Source organism: Pseudorca crassidens, chromosome 4 (genome assembly GCF_039906515.1).
Source record: "Pseudorca crassidens isolate mPseCra1 chromosome 4, mPseCra1.hap1, whole genome shotgun sequence".
NCBI lineage: Eukaryota > Metazoa > Chordata > Mammalia > Artiodactyla > Delphinidae > Pseudorca > Pseudorca crassidens.
Window position 1 is genome coordinate 149,981,620 of NC_090299.1, and position 22,247 is coordinate 150,003,866.

Consider the following 22,247-nt stretch of genomic DNA (forward strand, 5'->3'; position numbering starts at 1 on the left):
TCTCCTTGGATTTATCCTGTATGGGACTTTTTGTGCTTCTTGGACTTGATTAACTATTTCCTTTCCCATATTAGGGTAGTTTTCAACTGTAATCTCTTCAAATATTTTCTCAGTCCCTTGCTTTTTCTCTTCTTCTTCTGGGACCCCTACAATTCAAATGTTGGTGCATTTAATGTTGTCCCAGAGGTCTCTGAGACTGTCCTCAATTCTTTTCATTCTTTTTTCTTTATTCTGCTCTGCAGTATTTATTTCCACCATTTTATCTTCCAGGTCACTTATCCGTTCTTCTGCCTCAGTTATTCTGCTATTGATCCCTTCTAGAGAATTTTTAATTTCATTTATTGTGTTGTTCATTTCTGTTTGTTTGCTCTGTAGTTCTTCTAGGTCCTTGTTAAACGTTTCTTGTATTTTCTCCATTCTATTTCCAAGATTTTGGATCATCTTTACTGTCATTATTCTGAATTCTTTTTCAGGTAGACTGCCTATTTCCTCTTCATTTGTTAGGTCTGGTGGGTTTTTGCCTTGCTCCTTCATCTGCTGTGTGTTTCTCTGTCTTCTCATTTTGCTTAACTTACTGTGTTTGGGGTCTCCTTTTCGCAGGCTGCAGGTTTGTAGTTCCCGTTGTTTTTGGTGTCTGTCCCCAGTGGCTAAAGTTGGTTCAATGGTTTGTGTAGGCTTCCTGGTGGAGGGAACTAGTGCCTGTGTTCTGGTGGATGAGGCTGGATCTTGTTTTTCTGGTGGGCAGGTCCACGTCTGGTGGTGTGTTTTGGGGGTGTCGGTGGCCTTATTATGATTTTAGGCAGCCTCTCTGCTAATGGGTGGGGTTGTGTTCCTGTCTTGCTAGTTGTTTGGCATAGGATGTCCAGCCCTGTAGCTTGCTGGTCGTTGAGTGAAGCTGGGTCTTGGCGTTGAGATGGAGATCTCTGGGAGATTTTCGCCGTTTGATATTACGTGGAGCTGAGAGGTCTCTTGTGGACCAGTGTCCTGAACTTGGCTCTCCCACCTCAGAGGCACAGCCCTGACGCCTGGTTGGAGCACCAAGAGCCCATCCTCCACACAGCTCAGAATAAAAGGGAGAAAAAAAGAAAGAAAGAAAGAAGAAGATAAAATAAAATAAAGTAAAATAAAATAGTTATTAAAATAAAAAAATAGTTATTAAGAAAAAAAATTTTTAAGTAATTGAAAAAAAAAAAAGGACAGACAGAACCCTAGGACAAATGGTGAAAGCAAAGCTATACAAAATTACACACAGAAGCATATACATACACACTCACAAAAAGAGCACAAGGGGACAAAAAATATATATCTTTGCTCCCAAAGTCCACCTCCTCAATTTGGGATGATTCATTGTCTATTCAGGTATTCCATAGATGCACGGTACATCACTTTGATTGTGGAGATTTAATCTGCTGCTCCTGAGTCTTCTGGGAGAGATTTCCCTTTCTCTTCTTTGTTCATAAAGCTCCCGGGGTTCAGCTTTGGATTTGGACCCGCCTCTGTGGTAGGTCTCCGGAGGGCGTCTGTTCTTCGCTCAGACAGGACAGGGTTAAAGGAGCCGCTGCTTCTCCGGCTCGGCTCACTCAGGCCGGGTGGGGGGGGGCGGAGTGAGAGGCACGGAGGCGGGGCAAGCTGCAGCGTCGGAGGCCGCGTGACGTTGCCGCAGCCTGAGGCGCGCCGTGCGTTCTCCCGGGGAAGTTGTGCTTGGATCACGGGCCGTGGCAGTGGCGGGCTGCACAGGCTCCCCAGAAGGGGGGTGTGGACAGTGACCTGTGCTCGCACACAGGCTTCTTGGTGGCGGCGGCGGCAGCGGCAGCGGCAGCAGCAGCGTCTCAAGCCCGTCTCTGGGGTCCGCGCTTTTAGCCGCGGCTCGCGCCCGTCTCTGGAGCTCTGTTAAGCAGCGCTCTGAATCCCCTCTCCTCGCGCACCAGGAAACAAAGAGGCAAAAAAAGTCTTGCCTCTTCGGCAGGTCCAGACTTTTCCCCGGACTCCCTCCCGGCTAGCCGTGGCGCACTAAACCCCTGCAGGCTGTGTTCATGCCGCCAACCCCAGTCCTCTACCTGCGCTCCGACCAAAGCCGGAGCCTCAGCTCCCAGCCCCGCCCGCCGCGGCGGGTGAGCAGACAAGCCTCTCAGGCTGGTGAGTGCCGGTCGGCCCCTATCCTCTGTGTGGGAATCTCTGTGCTTTGTCCTCCGCACCCGTTGTTGTGCTCTCTTCCGCGGCTCCGAAGCTTCCCCCCTCCCTCCCCCGTCTCCACCATTGAAGGGGCTCCTAGTGTGTGGAAACCATTCCTCCTTCACGGCTCCCTCCCACTGGTGCAGGCCCCGTCCCTATCCTTTTGTCTCTGTTTTTTCTTTTGCCCTACCCAGGTACGTGGGGAGTTTCTTGCCTTTTGGGAGGTCTGAGGTCTTCTGCCAGCATTCAGTAGTTGTTCTGTAGGAGTTGTTCCACGTGTAGATGTATTTCTGGTGTATCTGTGGGGAGGAAGGTGATCTCCGCGTCTCACTCTTCCGCCATCTTGAATCCCCTCCCAAAACAAGCTTTCCCCGTTACCATTTTTAAGTCCAACTTTGTTATCTATATTAGGCAGATACCTTTTAGGTAACATGCATTTTGTTTTCTCTAAGTTAATAGGTTGTTTTCTGATGCTTCCATATAAATGTTGAGGTTAGAAGGAAATGTCATAGGATCATTATCACACCATCTGCTCCAGCTGGTTTGTTTTTGTCACATGCTTTTCAGTGTTCTTACCGAGCTGTCACAAACTGCCAATTAATTATGAAAACCTAACAGGTTGTCAGAGGTTACTATACCGAGAAAGTGAGCTCATGAGTCAGTATATCAGGGGATCAATTATTGCTGATTTAAAATTTCCAGAACAGCTTCTGTGGACAAGTGAACTTTTAAAAATGCAGTAATAACGCTTTTGGATTCTAGAAGTAAGAAGCTAATAATTGTTTTCTGAGTATCCTTTGAGAAGAGCCTTCTTTCTTTATGTTTAGGTTGCCATTTGATTACTATATAATTGAATTCAAGTATTTTCCTTAGTGATATTTCAATGGAGGAAATCTTATGAGGTACCATTCACAGAAGATAAACACGGAAACTAGTCTTTGTCTAACTCTCCACTGCTGAGCTCAAATGTCTATCTGCAATAGAAATCAGAGATCTCCTAAAAAAATGTTATCTGACTTTTAATATTAAATCTTCTTTACTTTATCCATAATACCAAGTAAACCACTTCAGATGTATGACAGCTTTTGATAAGATAAAACATTCTTATTTTTGTATAACTTGGTATTTTAAAGAAATTTTAGACTTGAAAATCATAAGACTACCACTGAAGAAAAAATGAGTCACAGTTAAGAGTATCAGAAAAGTAGATTAAAATAGTATAAATAGGTTGCATATATCAATACTACACCAAAGATTTACACACTGACTTATTTTTCTCAACTAATGAAATTTCTTAAAGTAGATATTCCTATCCTGTTACCTTTTGGCAGAAAATATATTTCAGCAGATTGTTGATCTAATTATCAATGTGTAGAAGTTCAGTCACCCAAAATTTATGAGATTTTTATTCACCTAATTAACTGTTCATTTGTTCTGTATTTTATAGTAGATGAACTCTTTTCCGTGTGGGACCTTAAGTGAGCACTTTTAGGAAATTTATGACCTCACCTTCACCCAGAATCATAATGCTACAGGATTGTTGCCATGCCTCTTTCCTCCTTCTCCTGCTTCACAACAGAAGGAACATAGTATTCAGAGCTCTGAAAAAATAAGCCTTCACCTGAACTGTTCGCTTTATTCTCGGTCTCTATCTTGAATTTGAAATATTCCATCCAGTTGTCTTATAAACAAATATTTACCTCTGGAAGAAGGATTAGACTATATGTCAAAATGACAGCAGAAGGAAGGATTGAAAATGAAAATATTTAGTTTTCTCAGGTTAGTTTTCAGATGTTTTGTAACAGCAGTGGAAATGGGAATTGCATTCAGAATTGTCAGAATGCAGGAAAACACGCTCTTTCTTGTTTCCCTTGCATGCAAGATGACATTCATTTATGCATTCATTCACTGTATGTCCAGTAGGTGAAAGGCAATTTGGTAGGTCCAGATGATATAATGGTGGGGAAACAAAACAAAACAAAACAGATTCCAGCAACCACGAAGTTTGAAGGAGACAGATATATAGTCTTGTGAGTACATTTTAAAGTAATCATATTAATGTTGTATAATTACAAAGAGATGCTCTGAAATGAAAGAATACTGATATATGAGCAGAGTAACTAAGAAATGTAACTCAGGCTTCGTATTATGGGGAAGGATTCTAAGGGACATTTTTGATGTGTGATGGTCTTTGGGTGATAAATGGGAAAATAATTGTATTTCAATTGGAGAAAATAGTACACAAAAGCCTCATAGTAGGAATGGACAAAACAAGTTCAAATAACTGCACGAAATTAGTCAGGCTGGAGAACAGTTATTTAAAGAAGAGTAAGACATGCAGAGCCTAGATGCTGTAGGAACTTGTAAGAACCAGTGGTTTTGTTTTTTATCTTAAGGATAAATGTATATGTCCCAAAGTTACTAGCAAAGGCAATAACATCATGATGTTTAGATGCAACATGATTGATCAGGCTGTTGTGTGGAGAAGGGATTGAAGGTACATAAGTGTGGAAGGTGAGGAAGTATGGGATTGGAGCATTTGAAGGGAGAAGTTGTACTTACAACTTGAACTAGGGTTGTGGCTGTAGATTTGGAAAGGAACTGATGTTTGAGATATATATATATATATATATATATGAAGGTAGAACTAATAGAACTTAGAGATGGGTTTAATATGGAGAGTAAGGGAGACTAAGATGTCAAAAATGTCTCCTTTGTTTCTGGCTTGAGTAAAGGGATGAATGAAAGTCTGCAAAAGCATGGCTTTATGTAGGGATGTGTATACTATGAGGGGTTACTTTTGAAACATGAAAGCAGAGCTGTTAAGCAGGCTAATCATACCAATCTGGAGATTGAATGAGAAGCACTACATATAATTAAAACCATAGACTATGTTGACTGTCTGGCTGAGTGAATGGAGTAGCATACATGGCTAATGGGATTAAGTAATATTTAATGGCAAAATAAAGGAGTAGGATGACTTGCAAGAGGACTGAGAAGACGATTTTACAAACTCTGTAGACACAGAAGAGATGGATGTCATAGACATCAAGTACAGTGACCATTTTTTGAAAAAAAGAAATGTTATTTTGATAGAGTGATGAGGATAGAATCATGATTGGTCAGAAAATGGATAGAATAAGATATACAATTCCTTCCAAAAATTCAGAAGGAGAGGAGAAGAGAAATTATCTTAAAACATGGATGATTTCAACACATTTAAAGATGGAAGAAAATCATTTAGAGACAGAGTTTAAATACACTAAATAGCAGGGTTAATCAGTTGGCTAAGTATCTCAAGGCAGATGACCAGATTGGATTAGACAGGAAGAGAAAAAGCTCCTCCTATGGTCACAATAGTGACAAAGATGTGAAAGTGGTAAAGTGGAATATAGTTGAGGTCAAAGCATAGATTTGTTTGTTTGGAAGAGGGCTTAGAGAGTTTATATGGTGATAAATTTATGCAATTTTACAATTTCTCTGCTATAGCCAAGAATATAGAGCTGTGGAAAGAGCCAAAGGACTTTTAGTTTAAAGCACTTAAAAAGCAATTTTCTAGGAAACGTCCTCTTAGGTGCTACTGGTAAAATGCGTTCATAACTCGATATAACCTAACTGTATAATTTCTGTTGTACCTCAGTTTATTAAGTACTTACCATAGAAGACTATCTTATCAACCTCTCACCAATATTTACCAGTAAATTATAATAGCTATAGTTTTATTAAGCATTATTCATCAAATACACTCCAAGAGGAGTTTGAGATTTAAAAATATGTTGATAATTGTATTCTGTATGGATGCTTAGAAAATTTATCATTGTTTAATGTTTACTCTCTTTTTAAAAATTTTTCTTTCGACATGTGTTTATTAATTGTTCCTCAGTACATTTTTATTGGCCCCTAAATTTCTACTTATTCAGTGTTGTGTAAAGCTGTATGAGTAAAACAAACAATATTTGTTATGATCAAGAAGATAATAATCTTTATTCAGAGATGCTTACCTATTATGGATTCAGTTGGCGGCTGCTGCCAGGTTTTGATTAGATCTATTAAGATTTCTATTTGCTATTGAATATTTCTTGATACATTTATTTAATATAGAATGTATTTCTGATTATTTGCAATGTTAATTTTCACAGGTGAAAAACAATAAGGATGTTTAAGTGCTGGTCAGCTGTTTTGATTCTTGGATTCATTTTTCTGGAGTCAGAAGGAAGGCCAACCAAAGAAGCAGGATATGGCCTTAAATCTTATCAGCCTCTAATAAGATTGCGACACAAGGTACAGTACCCATCTGGACTTGCTCCTAGTGTCTAGCGGTTATGAACTAAACTATTGGTTGTCTGGTTTACTACTCACTTAGGAGCACTTATTTCAGAATATGCTTTCAGAATATAATTTACATAAAAATCACATTTTAAAACATGAAGTGGTAGTACTTTTGGAAGCTTACCACTTTGGGAATTAACTACTTTTTCACAAATTATAGAGATGGGCTAGTTTAAAAATATGTCATTAAAAGTTCACGTGAAGTAATAGTAAAGGATTTATAAAGATCAGTAAATATGTTAAGACCTAATCACCCAGATGCTTTCTATTATTTTGATATTAATTTTAAGTTTAGAACTTTTCAAAATAAAACAATACTGTTATGTTCTTGAATTTCTCATAAAGATAAAGAGAAAAGGATGTCTGCCATCTAGAGATATATAGTTTGGCAAAGTTTTTGTTTTTATAAAAATCATTAGACATTTTAAGTTCATCAAAAATCATAATTTTGTGTTGTCTAATGTTGAGAAAATACTTCATTTATTTATGTTAAATATTTTCAAGAAAAAAATAAGTTGACATTAGGGAATTCTATAAATTATATAGATTATATACTTATAGTAAATTAAGCTAGTGCTTTTATTTTAATAACAGATCATGATACTGCAAATAAGATACTAAAGCAACATTCAATCAAATAAGTTTACAATACATTTTGGTTTTCCTAGAGAACTGAAAAAAGACAAAAATGCTGATTTTGAAAAGAACATATGTATTTTTAAATTTCTTATGCTACTTGTCTTTTAAAATAACACTTGAAATAAACATAACTATATTGGTTTCCTCCATTACATTCAATACATGCTAGTGGCATTTATTTTTGCTGAAATTCTTTCATCACATTATTGTATTTTGATAAAATTGCTAAACTTTACTGGGATTTTTATGTGCCAGACACTAGGCTAAGCTGTTAAATTTATTATTTTATTTAATCTTCAAAACAAACTGGTAAAGACATATCTATTTTCATTCTATAGATGAGAAATAAAAATTCTTAGAATGTTAAAGTATTTTTCTGAATGCATATATTTATTAAATGTATCAATAGGCTAGGGTATAACATGCAGGATAGATTTGATAGGAATAAAAGAGAAAATAAGTAAAATATAAAATATACTTCAATGTCAAAAATCATTGTAGAAATTTAGTCTCATGTAAAAGTAAATAAGTTATTAAAGTGTTCAGGCTGGATAAATACAATTGGAGAATTGGCCTCGTTCCACTATCTTTCAAATATCATTTGTTTCCGCTACTTCATGGACTAACAATAAGTTTTATCACTGCCCCAAACTTAGAAATAATAACTCCTTTATGAATGCTCTCAAAACACATTATTAATTCAACGTTTGACTCATACTGTTACAGACCCAGTGAATATTTATTCCATGCTTTGTGTCTGCCCTATGTTATGTGTCTTTAGGTCAGAAACTGTGCCTTTCTAATCTTTTCATTCCTGGTGCCATGAATATAGTAGATACTGTTTAATTGAATCGATGGCAGAAAAATGACAGGTAGAATGCATGACTAGGAGTTCTGACTGTTCCCCTGCTAAATATAAACCACAGATTTTTATGTATTATTTATAAATAATTTTGAATTAAATTTGGACATTGAAGATAAATTTCTTATCCTGCACTGCTGTGTGACTTAAGAAACCTATAAGGAAATGAAACAACACAATGAGTTAAACCTGTTTTAGAAAGACTGATACCCACCCAAAATGATCAAAGTCACCTCCCAATCTTTTCCATCTCTGTGTCTTTAGCCCGAAATAATTAGAAACAATACATGATTGCTAGTATGTAGAAGCAGAGAGCAGAGAATGCTATGTAATACCTAACTTTCAAATGATGTGAGACAGAGGTGACATGAAGCTATAGAGGCATTCTGTGACTTTGTGTGTGTGTGTGTGTAAACCTGTGTATTTGACAGGAATAAAAAAGCACCCTGAGCTGTGCAAGTTCCTGCAAAGTCCCACAAGATACTTTCCACACACTATCAACCCCTGACCCAGCCACTGGGATCTACTTTTCCTTCCCCAAGACCTTGAAGACTAATCTCATTATACTATTTATTTTTGTTTATATCAGTCACTGTTTGAATCCCAGGGATACCTGGTCATCCTTTTTCCACTGCTTTCATTCCAGTTAGGTTCACATGCTACTTTGTTAGGCTTTCCCAAATCATAATTGAAAATGGGACAAACATAGACATTCCCTAGATCCCCTGTTTGATTTCTTTTCTTTCTTTTTTCTTTTTTTTTCTTTTATCTCTTTTTGCTGGGAAATAAGCTTTTATTAATTAGTCCCAGAGGTTCTAAACTTTTTATGTCCATTTTTTTTTTGTTCTTAAATAGGAAGGACCTTTTCTAGTCTTCTTACTGATATTCTAAATAGTTTTGTAAAACGTTTTCTTCTGTACTCTTCTCTCATATTTATTTATTTGTTTATTTAAAAATTTTTATTGGAGTATAGTTACTTTATAATGTTGTGTTAGTTTCTACACTACAACAAAGTGAATCAGCTATACATACACACATATCTCCTCTTTTTTGGATTTGCTTCCCATTTAGGTCATCACAGTACATTGAGTAGAGTTCCCTGTGCTATACAGTAGGTTCTCATCAGTTATCTATTTTATACATAGTATCAGTAGTGTATATATGTCAATCCCTAACTCCTAGTTCATCCCACCTCCCCTTCCCCCCTTGGTATCCATACGTTTGTTCTCTACGTCTGTGTCTCTATTTCTTATTTCCACTCATAGAATACATCACTGTTTGCAAGATATCTATTTTAATTATTTATTAGTCTGTTGGATGTTTCTTTCCATTATGATATAAGCTACTATTCATGTTGCTATAACACAGCACCTAGAACAGTATGTGGCACATGGTAAACAAGAAACAAATATATGTAGAAGGAATGATTCCATCTGTTGGCTAGAATAAGGCTTAAATCAAGATGATATACATATATAATTGTATTATTATAATTAATAAATCAGACATAATTTCTTTTCTACCATTTTACCAGAGTAAAATCAATAGAGCTATACTTAATAATTTTTTTAAATACATTATTTTAATAGCATTACATAAATTGATTTTCTCTTATTTGTTATTTTTTAGCCTATATAGTTTTATTTAAATTGCAAAGAATAGTAACCTCTCTAAACCTTTGGATAGGTGTCACTAGTATTAAATATTAGTTATTAACTACAAAACTATAAAATAATAGATATGATAGATACTGAGTTCTGATTAGCCAATCTCCACATTTTCCCCAGAGAGGTGTCTGTACTTTGAATCTGGACAAATGTATATACAGAATTCCTTTTTATCAAATATTTGTGTGTTAACTGTATAATGAATCCCCTTTTGGGAGCAAAAACTCAAATGTGAGAATTATTTGTCATATTAGATAGAAATAGTGCAGATATAATTATAAACATATGTACATAGTTATATCATTTACAACTCTATATACACAAAAATGTGATTACAAATATATTTGTCTGTCTCAAGATAAAAATGAGTAACATAAATCCATCATGCTAATTATGGAATCTTAATTATAGTCCATAATATATATCTAAGGGAGCTGATCCTGTGTTTCATCCAATGTGTTTACCCAACAAGTATTTATTGAACTTAAGAGTAGGAATTCATTAGCACTGTAAAATTGAAAAATACAGTTACAAAATGCAAATCCAGATAGTGGCTCTTCCTTCATTATTATTTTAAAATAACCATTGCATACTTACATTGCACTGTGTACTTTCATATACATTAATGGTTGTAATTTAATTCTACAGTAATCCTGGGATGCAGGGAATATTATTCCTGTTTATCCAAATGATATTATTAAAATCAGAGAGGAAAAGTTACTTTCCCAAGGAGAAGAGAGGGGAACAGACAGAATGAATGAAATTAGTAAGAGGTAGATAAAAGCATAGGTAGACCACAGATGGGGAAGAAAGACCAGAAAAGCATAAAGATGATGATGGTAGTAAAGCAATGTGACGTTCACTTCAACGAGAAACATCTCATGTTCGTTCAGATTGTTCCTCCTGCCCTTCCATAAGCACAACCACAGTGTTCCCACCTCCATTTTCTCGGCAAGATTGAGTGCCTTCTTCTGAAGGTTGCTGTAGCTCTGGTTTAGGCCGGTCTCCCAGTGAAGTCTCACTAGGAAGCAATAGTCACCACCCTAACTGCTGGTCTGTTGCTAGGAATCTGGGTGTTGAGCATAGTAGTAACTATTGGCTGCCATGTGCATTCGTGAGAAAATTCCCTGTAGTCTCCCAAATTTTAAGCCATCTCCAGAATTTGTATACTCAGAGCAGCCCATACAGAACTTAGCCTCACAGGGCATTGACTGTATACCAGGTACTCTGTTAGCTTTATTCTATACATTGGTTTAATTATATGAAGATTTGCACGTCATAAGTGGTTTTATTACCATTTGATAAATAAGAAAATTGGGCTTAAAAAATGTTTAGTAATTGTTTAATTCAACACCCTTATAAGGTTAGGAAGCAGGATTTAGGATTTAATGCAGAGTCTATATATATTAATGCCCATTCCGCAGTGAGTAATTTTTGTAGTAATTTGACCTGTGTGCTTTGTATTTCCTGTTCCCTCTGCATTCCGATCACATAGTAGTAAGGCACGATATTATGTCTTGGTCCCTTTGTGGTTGATGTGACTATGTGTCTGCTTCTGGCTAATGAATTGTAAGAAGTGACATGAAATGCATCTGGGCTGAACATTTGATCCCAATTGTAAAATCTTCCTGAATTCTCTTTTTCTTCTAGCATGACAAACAGCATCTGATCAAGGTGGTGTCTGCTTAAATCATCCTAAGTGTCTAAATCAACTAGGATGAGTGAAACACACTGGCAGTTAGTGAACATTGCATACTTATATAGCACTACGTACTTTCATATACATTGTTGTAATTTAATTCTACGATAATCCTGCGATGCATGGAGTATTATTCCTGTTTATCCAAATGATATTATTAAAATTGAAATGTGAAATTAGGGGAAAATCTTCTGTTTTAAACCACTGTTAGTTGTTTGCTATCTCAGCATAACCATAGTCTGTTCTCACCAATAAAGAGAGAACTAGAATGTAAACTCCTATCACCTAACCACAAATTCTGGGCTCCTTTTCCTCTACTGTCTTGGTATTTTTTTTTCATTTCCACTCCTATACTTTTCTTCCTCTCTTTCATCCAGTATTTCTTTCTTCTCTCTGTTTTCTGCTGAGTCATAATTTCCTATCACAATTAAAACTCCTGTTGTAGTCACAAACCTGTAATATGCACGTACTAATATTTCAGCATATTACCCTAGTCAGTTCACTGTAAACCCTGTCAGGGTCGGTGCCTTATCTTACATCCTTTTTCTTACCTACAGCACTGATCACACCTGCTACACTGTTTACTGATACTGGTAATCAAAGCCAAGCTAGAGGGAAGATCTTATGAGGACAGTAAGGAGTTCTCTTTGAGTATACCTAGTGGGACCACTGAAATATCTTAAATAGCTTACATGTTTGTGTGGCCAGAGAATGTGATGCCCAGCTTTATAGTGCAGAGCAAACCAAAATTGCATTACTATCCCTTTACTTCCTAAATCAAAATGTTAGTCTATGAAAGTAGTTACCGTGCAAATGGAGCAAAGAGTTTGCATAATTTAATAAGTCCAGAGAGTGTTGCTATGCATGGCAGTGCACTATAATTCTAAGAAGTCGTTTGTGGGAGGTGATGTTTTACTTTTGGTATTAAAAGATTGATAGATGTGGATTGGTGAAGAGTGGCAGGAGAGAACTCTAGGGAAGGAGAAAAACATTAAACAACACATCAAAACCGTGACTGCTCAGAGGATAGAAACCTTCAGGCAAACCCAGGAGCATTATTTCCTGACTGACTAAAAATTGTGCTATTCCATCTGAAATATCTTACTGGTTCCAGCATGTTCAAGGGAAGGCCCTTTAAAATGTTAATCTATTTTGCAGAGGTCAAGAATCAATTTGGACCATTATGTAAGAGCAAAAAAAAAAATGGTCGTGGTGAGGGAAGTAAAGACATCATGGTGGAATGATTAAGTAAATGTTAAGGAATTAATATATATATTTATTCCATATATATCTTAGTGATTTATTATTAATAAATCTATGACTTTTTATGTTTTTTTTTCATTGAAGTATAGTTGATTTATAATTTTATGTTAGTTTCAGGTACACAGCAAAGTGATTCAGTTATACATATACATATATATCTATTTTTTTCAGATTATTTTCCCTTATAGGTTATTATAAAATATTGAGTATAGTTCCCTGCACTATACAGTAGGTCCTTGTTTATCTGGTTTATATATAATAGTGTATATCTGTTAATCCCAAACTCCACATTTATCTTTCCCCACCTTTCCCCATTAGTGACCATAAGTGTTTTCTATGTCTGTGAGTCTATTTCTGTTTTGTATATAAGTTTGTTTGTATCATTTTTTTTTTTTAGATTCCACATATAAAAGATGTCATATGATATTCGTCCTTCTCTGTCTGGCTTACTTCACTTAGTATGATAATCTGTAGGCCCATCCATGTTGCTGCATATGGCATTATTTCATTCTTTTTATGGCTGAGTAATATTTCATTGTATAAGTATACCACATCTTCTTTATTCATTCATCTGGCAATGTAGATTTAGGTTGTTCCATGTCTTGGCTGTTATAAATAGTGCTGCTATGAACATTGGAGTGCATGTATATTTTTGAATTATGTTTTTCTCCAGATATATGGCCGGGAGTGGAATTGCAGGATCATATGGTAGCTCTATTTTTAGATCATATGGTAGCTCTATTTTTAGTTTTTTAAGGAACTTCCATACTGTTCTCCATACTGGCTGTACAAATTTACATTCCCACCAACAGTGTAGGAGGTTTCCTTTTTCTCCACACCCTCTCTAGCACTTATTAGTTATTACTAGTTGTAGACTTTTTGATGATGGCCATTCTGACAGGTGTGAGGTGATACCTCATTGTAGTTTTGATTTGCATTTCTTGGCATTTTTCACATAACTAGAACAAAAAATTTTTTAATTTGTGTGGAAACACAAAAGACCCCTAATAGCCAAAGCAATCTTGAGAAAGAAGAATGGAGCTGGAGGAATCACTATCCCTGACTTCAGAGTATACTGCAAAGCTACAGTAATCAAAACAGTATGGTGCCAGTACAAAAACAGAAATATAGATCAATGGAACAGGATAGAAAGCCCAGAAATAAACCCATGCACCTATGATCAATTAATCTACAAAAAAGGAGGCAAGAATATACAGTGGAGAAAAGACACTCTCTTCAATAAGTGGTGCTGGGAAAACTGGACAGCTATATGTAAAAGAATGAAATTAGAACATTCTGTAACACTATACACAATGATAAACTGAAAATGGATTAAAGACCTAAATGTAAGACCAGATGCTATAAAACTCCTCTAGAAAAATGTAGGCAGAACACTCTGACATCCATTGCAGCAATATCTTTTTGGATTTGTCTCCTAGAGTAATGGAAATAAAAACAAAAATGAACAAATGGGACCTAATTAAACTTAAAAGCTTTTGCACAGCAAAAGAAACCAGAAACAAAATGAAAAGGCAACCTATAAAATGGGAGAAAATATTTGCAAATGATGCAACTGACAAGTGATTAATCTCCAAAATATAGAAACTGCTCATACAGCTCTCTCTCTCTCTCTCTCTATATATATATACATATATATTTACATATATATATTTACATATATATATTTACATATATATTTACATATATATATATATATATATAAACAATCCAATCCAAATGGGCAGAAAATCTAAATAGACTTTTCTCCAAAGAAGACATACAGATGGCCAAAAAGCTCATAAAAAGATGCTCAGCATTGCTAGTTATTAGAGAAATGCAAATCAGATTTTTTAATCCAAAAATTATGTTTGAAAAAGGAGGACATTTATTTTTTTTCTGATAAATGAAGTTCCGCTATTAATTGGGCTAGTGCCTGGAACCTAGTTTCCACAGGGCTATGCAAAGAGGGCTAGGTTACAGCAGCATACACCATAGGATATAGAAGATCTGTGCGTTGAAGGACACCATATGGACTGTTCTTTGCACCAGAAGAAGACATTATCTTTAGGATACTGGACAGTAGGTAGTCTTGTCCTTTGCAATTAGAGATACAATCTCTGTCTTCTAAGGCTGTATATACACTTGCCTTTGCTCCGGAAGGGGACATCATCTCTGTGTTTCAAAGCTGCTTGCTGTACAAACATCCTTGAATAGATTCCAGAGCAAATGACAGTCAGTGTCTCTGCTCAGGAGATGTGCAAAAACATGAGGGGGATTGTCTCCCAAGACACAAGGGGAGTACCACCTGTATCAGGAGGTCAGAGTCACCATCAAGTGTATCTAAGGCCTAAGCTAATGATGTGTATTTCAAAGTTGATTTGCAAACCAAGTGCATAGGTATAACTTCATCCTACCTTTTACTGCTTAATTTTGTCCTTTTTAGAACTTTAAGGAAAAAAATATTTTGTCGACCTTCGAATGTGTTGCTTTCATGTTTATTCCTTTACACCAGGACATATTTGCTAATCTGGGGAAAATCGGCATGTGGTTGACTAAATCACTTTCCTTACCAAAAATAAGTCAATAAAGGGATATATCTAACTTTTAAAATCTTCAGGATAAGAACCTACTTGTCATTTGATCCTTTTGAGAATGAATTCTCAAAGCAGTACTATTATTACAGATGTGTAGGGTGATATGCATAAAGTCTGTCCCTTTATACCTCTATGACCCTACATTAAAATATTTTTTGTAAAAATTTAAAAGTAGTAGTTATAACTGCTTTCGTTTGAAGATTTGAAGTTTTGAAATGTTAAAAATGGGATGCATTAGCATTCTACTTAACATCTATTCAATAAAATATAACAAAGTAATCAAATAAATCAAATTCATATAGTATATTAGGACCAAGCTTGTCAGGATTCCAGAAAACTCTGTTTATGCATTAGTCTTGGGCACTTATGATGTTTTTTACCACTCTGGGATGAATTTCAAGTGCCCTGAACCACAATGCTTTCTCTATACCCAACTCAATAATTTAAAAAATTTATATAGATAGATAGATAGCTGAAAAACAGTGGCTTTATCCCTGTTTCCCTGAACAGTTATTGATTCTTTTATTGATCAAGAAGCACCAGAATATTAGGATCTAGATGTGGTTAAACAGGTTTGTCATTACTGTTCATTTTGATGGAATTTTGATTGACTTCCAAAGCCGCCTTCTCTTTAGATATAGTTGTATTTTTCTCCTCATTTCTGTGGAAAGAATGTGCTAGTACACATCAGTTTGCTAAAGAAAACAAACTACTCATATACCCAGATCTACCACTAATTAAGCACATTATACTACCTCCTGTTCAAAAAAATATATATAGGTGTCATAGTTTATAACAGGGTTCAGTGTGGTTACTCTAAACATGTACATGTAGAAAAAAGGCTTGTGAGTTGAGAACAGACAAATGACGTAAATTAACATTAATATACCACAACCTGGGCTTCCCTGGTGGCGCAGTGGTTGAGAGTCCGCCTGCCGATGCAAGGGACATGGGTTTGTGCCCCGGTCTGGGAAGATCCCACATGCTGCGGAGCGGCTGGGCCCGTGAGCCATGGCTGCTGAGCCTGCGCGTCCGGAGCCTGTGCTCCGCAGTGGGAGAGGCTGCAGCAGTGAGAGGCCCGCGTACAGCAAAAAAAAAAAAAAAAAAAAAAAAAAAAAATATATATATATATACACCACAATCTAATATTTGTATTCACTACTTAAACGTGTAAACTAATTATAAGTTGTTTTGTACATCTTCCATTATTAAAATTCTATTGTGAATTCAATTAGCAAAGCTCTGTATTATAAATGAAAAGAAATATCCTGATTTATGAGCTTGACATTCAACATGTTTAAGGCATAAAAACCCTATGGTGTACAGATCACGGTTGAAAAGAATAGGATTAGTTTTAACTAATATTGCTTACTGCTTATTTCTGGCATCGGGTTCCCTGTATATGAGCTGAGAGATAGTGGTTTTAGAGCTATAAAATAGTAGAAAATATTCAATCCATCTTTAAAAGCATATAATATAGATGCGAAAAGTGAGTGCCTGAGAGGCAAAGGTCTTTACTGAAGATCACAGTTTGAACTAGCCACCAGGCTGTCTGAAAGTCATTGGGAGTTTATCAGTTGTGTGTGTTAAACAAATGGCCCATTCAAAGATTGGGCTGTCAGTGATTATACTACCAGTTGGTAGAACCATCCAACAAAAAATGTCTATTTTCAACATCCTGTCAGAAGGATACTTACATATGCTATCAGCAATGGTGGCAGTGTGGTCTTATTTTCTCCTAAGGGGCTTATTTTCTCTTTCCCAATTTTTAAACAGACTATTTTCTTATAGCACTTTTAGGTTCACAGCACAATCGAGTAGAGAGTCTAGAGAGTGCCCATATACTTCCTGGCACCACATCTGTAAGCTTCCTCCACTATCATCATCCTGCACCACATGGTACTTTTGTTACAATTCATGAACCTACAGTGACAAATCATTATTACCTGAAGTCCGTGGTTTGCCTTAGCGTTCACTCTTGGTGTTCTACACTTTATGGATTTCGACACATGCATAATAACCTGTATCCACCATTGTAGTAGCATACAGGATAATTTCGTCCTCCTAAAAATACTCTGTGCTCTGCCTATTTATCTCTCTTTCTCCCATAACTCCCCATAAACTCTAATCATTTTATTGTCTCCATAGTTTTGCCTCTTCCAAAATGTCACGTTGTTGGAATCATACAGAATATAGCCCTTACAGATTGACTTCCTTCACTTAATAGTATGCACTAAAGATTTCTCCATATCTTTTCATGTCTTGATAGCTCATTTCTTTTTAGTACTGAATAATAGTTCATTGTCTGGATGTACCACAGTTTATTTATCTACTTACTGAAGGACATGTTGGTTGCTTGATTTTGATAATTAAAGATAAAATTGTTATAAACATCTGTGTGCAGGTTTTTGTGTGGACATAAGTTTTCGACTCATCTGGGGAAATTCCAGTGAGTGTGATTATTGAATCATATGGAAGGGTATGATTAGTTTTATAAGAAAGTGTTACACTGTCTTCCAAAGTAGCTGCATCATTTTGCATTCTCACCAGCAATGAATGCGAGTGGTTCCACATTCTTGTCAGCATTTGGTGTTGCCAACTTTTTGGATTTTAGCCATTCTAATATCCATTAGAATACATATACATATAGTGGTATCTTACTGTGGTTTTAATTTGCCATTCACTAAAGACATATGACGTTTAACATATTTCTATATGTTTATTTGCCATCTGTATATTCTCTTGGTATAGGTGTCTGCTCAGATCTTTTGCCCATTTTTAAAATTGGGTTATTAGTTTTCTCATCATTGAGTTTGAGTCCATTGTATATTTTGAATAATAGTCCTTTATCAGGTGTGCTATTGTCAGATATTTTTTTCCTGACTGTGGCTTGTCTTCTCATTTCTTGACATTATCTTTTGCAGAGAAGACATTTTTTAACTTTAATGAAGTTCAGCTTAATAATTATTTATTTCCTGACTTTGTTGTATTTTAAAGGTCATTGCCCTACTCAAGGTCATGTACATTTTCTCCTATGTTATTACCTTCTGGGGGGTTTATAGTTTTCCATTTCACATTTAGGCCTAAGATTCATTTTGGGTGATTCTTGTGAAGAGTTTCAAGTCTGTGTCTAGATTCATTTTTTCTTTTTTTACATGTAGGTGTCCAGTTGTTCCAGCATCATTTGTTGAAAAAGCTGTCTTTGCTCCATTGTACTGTCATTGCTCTTGCATCAAAGATCAGTTGATTATATTACTGTGGGTCTGATCTGGACTCTACTCTGTTCCATTGAGCTATTTGTCAATTCTTCCACCAATGCCACACTCTCTTGATTACTGTAGCTTTATAATAGGTCCTAAGTGCATTCGTGTCAGTCCCCCCACCTCCTTCTTTCTCAATATTGTATAGCCTTTTCTGGGTCTTTTTCTTCTCAAACTTTAGGATCAGTTGTCATTATCCATAAAATAAGTGGTTGAGATTTTGACTGGGCTTGCATTGAACATGTAGATCAACTTGGGAGGAATTGAAATCATGACAATAGTGGGCCTTTATATCCATGAACATGGAATATCTCTCCATTTATTTAGTTCTTTGATTTTGTGCATCGGAGTGCTGTAGTTGTCTTTATATAGATCTTGTACATATTGTGTTAGGTTTATATCTAAGTATTTAATATTTCTGGGTGCTAATGAAAGTGGTATTGTCTTTTCAATTTCAAATTCCACATGTTCATTGTTAGTATGTAGGAAAATGATTCACTAATTCTGAAGTTTGAGTAGTGATCTATCTTTTTCCATTGTACTGCCTTTGTTCTTTTGTCAAAGATCAGTTGACTGTATATATGTGGGTCTGGTCTGGACTTGTCAGTCAAAATCTGACAAAATACCTCCTGGAACTAATAAGTGATTGTAGAAATTTCATAGGATACGAGGTTAATATACAAAAGTCAATCACTTCCCTTTTTACCAGCAATGAATAAATGGAATTTGAAATTTAAAACACAATACCATTTACATTAGCACTCACAAAAATGAAATACTCAGGTATAAATCTAACAAAATATGTACAAGATCTATATGATGAAAACTACAAAATAAACAAAATCAAAAAATAACTAAATAAATTGGGAGATATCCTATGTTCATAGATAAGAAGACTCAATATTGTCAAGATAACATTTCTTCCCAACTTGATCTATAGATTCAACACAATCTAAATAAAACTCTCAGCAAGTTATTTTGTGAATATTTACCTCATCTACTGAAAAATTCCTGTGGTAATGAAGGTCAGTCATTGAAATGTCCACATGATACAGTATTTCAAAAGAATATATTTCTATTATTTGCCAGTTTATACGACCTCAGGAAATTTTGCCAACTAAGTTTCTATAGAGACCTAACAAAAACAAGTGTTCTGACATTACCAAAACAAACAAATAAATAAAAATACAACAATTTATATTTTAAAAATATATGCTTTGAAGTAATATAAACATTTGTCTTAATTGTATGAAGATTTAGGAAATTATTGAAGGGAATTATGTAGCCCTTATTTTAAAGCATTCAGGCAAATTTGAAAGAATGTTACAGTGTGTGCCCATGTAACCAAGACATTAATGAATATTTTGCTATGTTTGGTTTTCACATATTTATGTGTGTGTTTGTGTGCCTCTCCATCCCTCTTTCCATTTATTAATTTATCTTACTGTTGTATTACTTTCAAATTATAGACAGTAATCTCTTCTTTCTTACTTTAACTAGATTTAACTATATCATTAACGAGTTAATATTTATTTAGAATTTTTTTTATTATTTTAAAATACTTTATCCATACAGTGGAAAACCCAAAACTTATGTCTTCATTCTCTGAGTTTTGACAAATGTATACATTTGTGAAACAGGCATCTAGGTACAGGTGTATCAAGATTGGAATGTCATCATTCCCCAAGGAAATTCCCTCACACTGCTTCCCAAGCAGTCTCTGACCCCATTCCCTCTGAGGCAATCAAAGTTCTGATATTTTTTACCATAATATAGTTTTGTCCATTCTGAAATTTCGTGTAAAAGGGATCATGCCACATGTGCAGATTTGTGTAATACTTATCTTACTCATTATAATGTTATTGAGATTCATCTATGTTATTGAGCTTCTCCATAATATATTTAATTTTATTGCTGAATAATATTCCAGAATATGAATATACCACAGTGCTTTTTCTTAAATCCATTTCCTATTGATGAAAACCTGGTTGGAATTCTTATAAATAAAGCTTCTAAGAACATTCCTGTACAAATCCTTCGTGGTTGTATATTTTCATTTCCCTTGGGTCAATAGATAGCAGTGAATTGCTTTTTTGTAAGGTAGGTAGTTTTCCTTGAATAAGAAACTACCAAAACTTTTCCTAAAGTAGATGTACAATTTTACATTCTCAAGATTAATGCATACAATTTCAGTTACTGCACATTTTGGCAATATTTGCTGTTTTCTGTGTTTCTAATTTTAGCTATTCTGAGAAGTCTTATTCATTATAGTTTTGAGTTTTCTTGATGACTAGTGACATTGAGCATCTTTTCATTTGTGTACTGGCCATTCAAGAATTTTATTTTGTGAAATCTGTTCAAATCTCTTTGCCCGTTGTTTGTATATATTTTTAGTATTTGGTTTTTAAAGTTCTGTATATTTCATAAGTACTTCAAAGTATATAAATTATTTTATGGAAGTATTTATATTACTGTAAAATTTCAAGGTCAGTAAAGCCACTGTTAACTTCATCAGTGTGATTTCATAGAAAACAATGTGAAGACAATAAAAAGGGTCTCCATTTGGGCAGAAGTTTTAAATGTTTAAGTAAACAATAATTGAAAGCTATAACTATTAGCACAAATTAGATATGACTAAAATAATGCTGTATTTTATTACTGTGAACCTAAAGATATATCTGTATATATTTATGTATGCATGTGTAACTATATATGTTTGTATATTTATAATTATATAGTAATATATTTTATAATATATAATTACATATTTACTATGATGTATAAACATTCATGTAATTCTAAAACATAGATTGTTCATTGTTAAAAAATTTAGGAATTCATCCATTGCAGTTAGTTTGTAAGCCACTAAAATTAATCGGTCACACCCAATTTAAGATCTAAAATAGTATTTCCCTAGTATATTATCTCTATAACTCACTTCTCTGAGAAGATTAACGATACGCAAACCAGAAATAGCATTTAAAAGAAGGAATTAAAACTCCACTTAGGAAAATAAAGAGTAAGAGAACATGTAACTATTGTGACGAGAAAATATCTCTTGCTTTATCACTTCATACTAGATTTTTAACAAGTCTTAAAAATGAACTACTATTTTATCTTTGAAGAATATGAAAGTAAAAGATACTTAACCTTACTGTGTTTACATTCCTGTCAGTACCATAGGCATGTGGCCAAGTGTTAATACAGCTTCAACATTACGTCACTCGTTGTATCAATTCCATTTCATCAATTGAATACTGTTCACTTTCTGTGTTTATCATTTAAGTTTATTTTAACAATATAGATATTTAAGATATGTGAATAAATTTTATAATTTATATATATAATATATATTGAGGACAATTCTAAAAGCTTTTTTCCAAGAGAAAAAAATTAAAATTTTGACACCTAATTGCATTTATTTATACATAAGTTAGAAAAACTTCACTAAAAGTTGAAGTGTATCTGATCTGTCTACAAGTCTAATACCTTCATTTGGCTAATGAAAAATTCAGGTCCTAATTGCTAAATGCCCAAGTTGCTAAAATCAATTACTGATAGATTTGCAAATAAAATTCTGATCTTCTAACTAAGAGTAGATAGGGACTCTACACATTAGTAATATCTTTTTTGATAAATTTGTTTAAAACGCTCCGTCAAAGTACTTACATGCATGCAGACTATGTGTGTATTGTGTGTAAAAATATTTCCATCACAACAATATTTTTACCAATTCTACTAGATTTTGAGTTCCTATATAAA

At 34.8% G+C, this 22,247-nt stretch overlaps 1 protein-coding gene across 4 annotated transcripts in view; it reads left to right on the forward strand.

The window, feature by feature from the left end:
* The window catches only part of FSTL5 (follistatin like 5), a 676,350-nt gene that overhangs the window by 48,712 nt on the left and 605,391 nt on the right, over positions 1-22,247 (forward strand). For all 4 annotated transcript variants that reach the window (XM_067737033.1, XM_067737032.1, XM_067737031.1 and 1 more), the window contains exon 2: positions 6,312-6,453. In XM_067737033.1, the coding sequence (XP_067593134.1) occupies positions 6,328-6,453 (126 nt within the window). In that variant the 5' untranslated portion in view covers positions 6,312-6,327. The remainder of the gene's footprint in view (positions 1-6,311; positions 6,454-22,247) is intronic.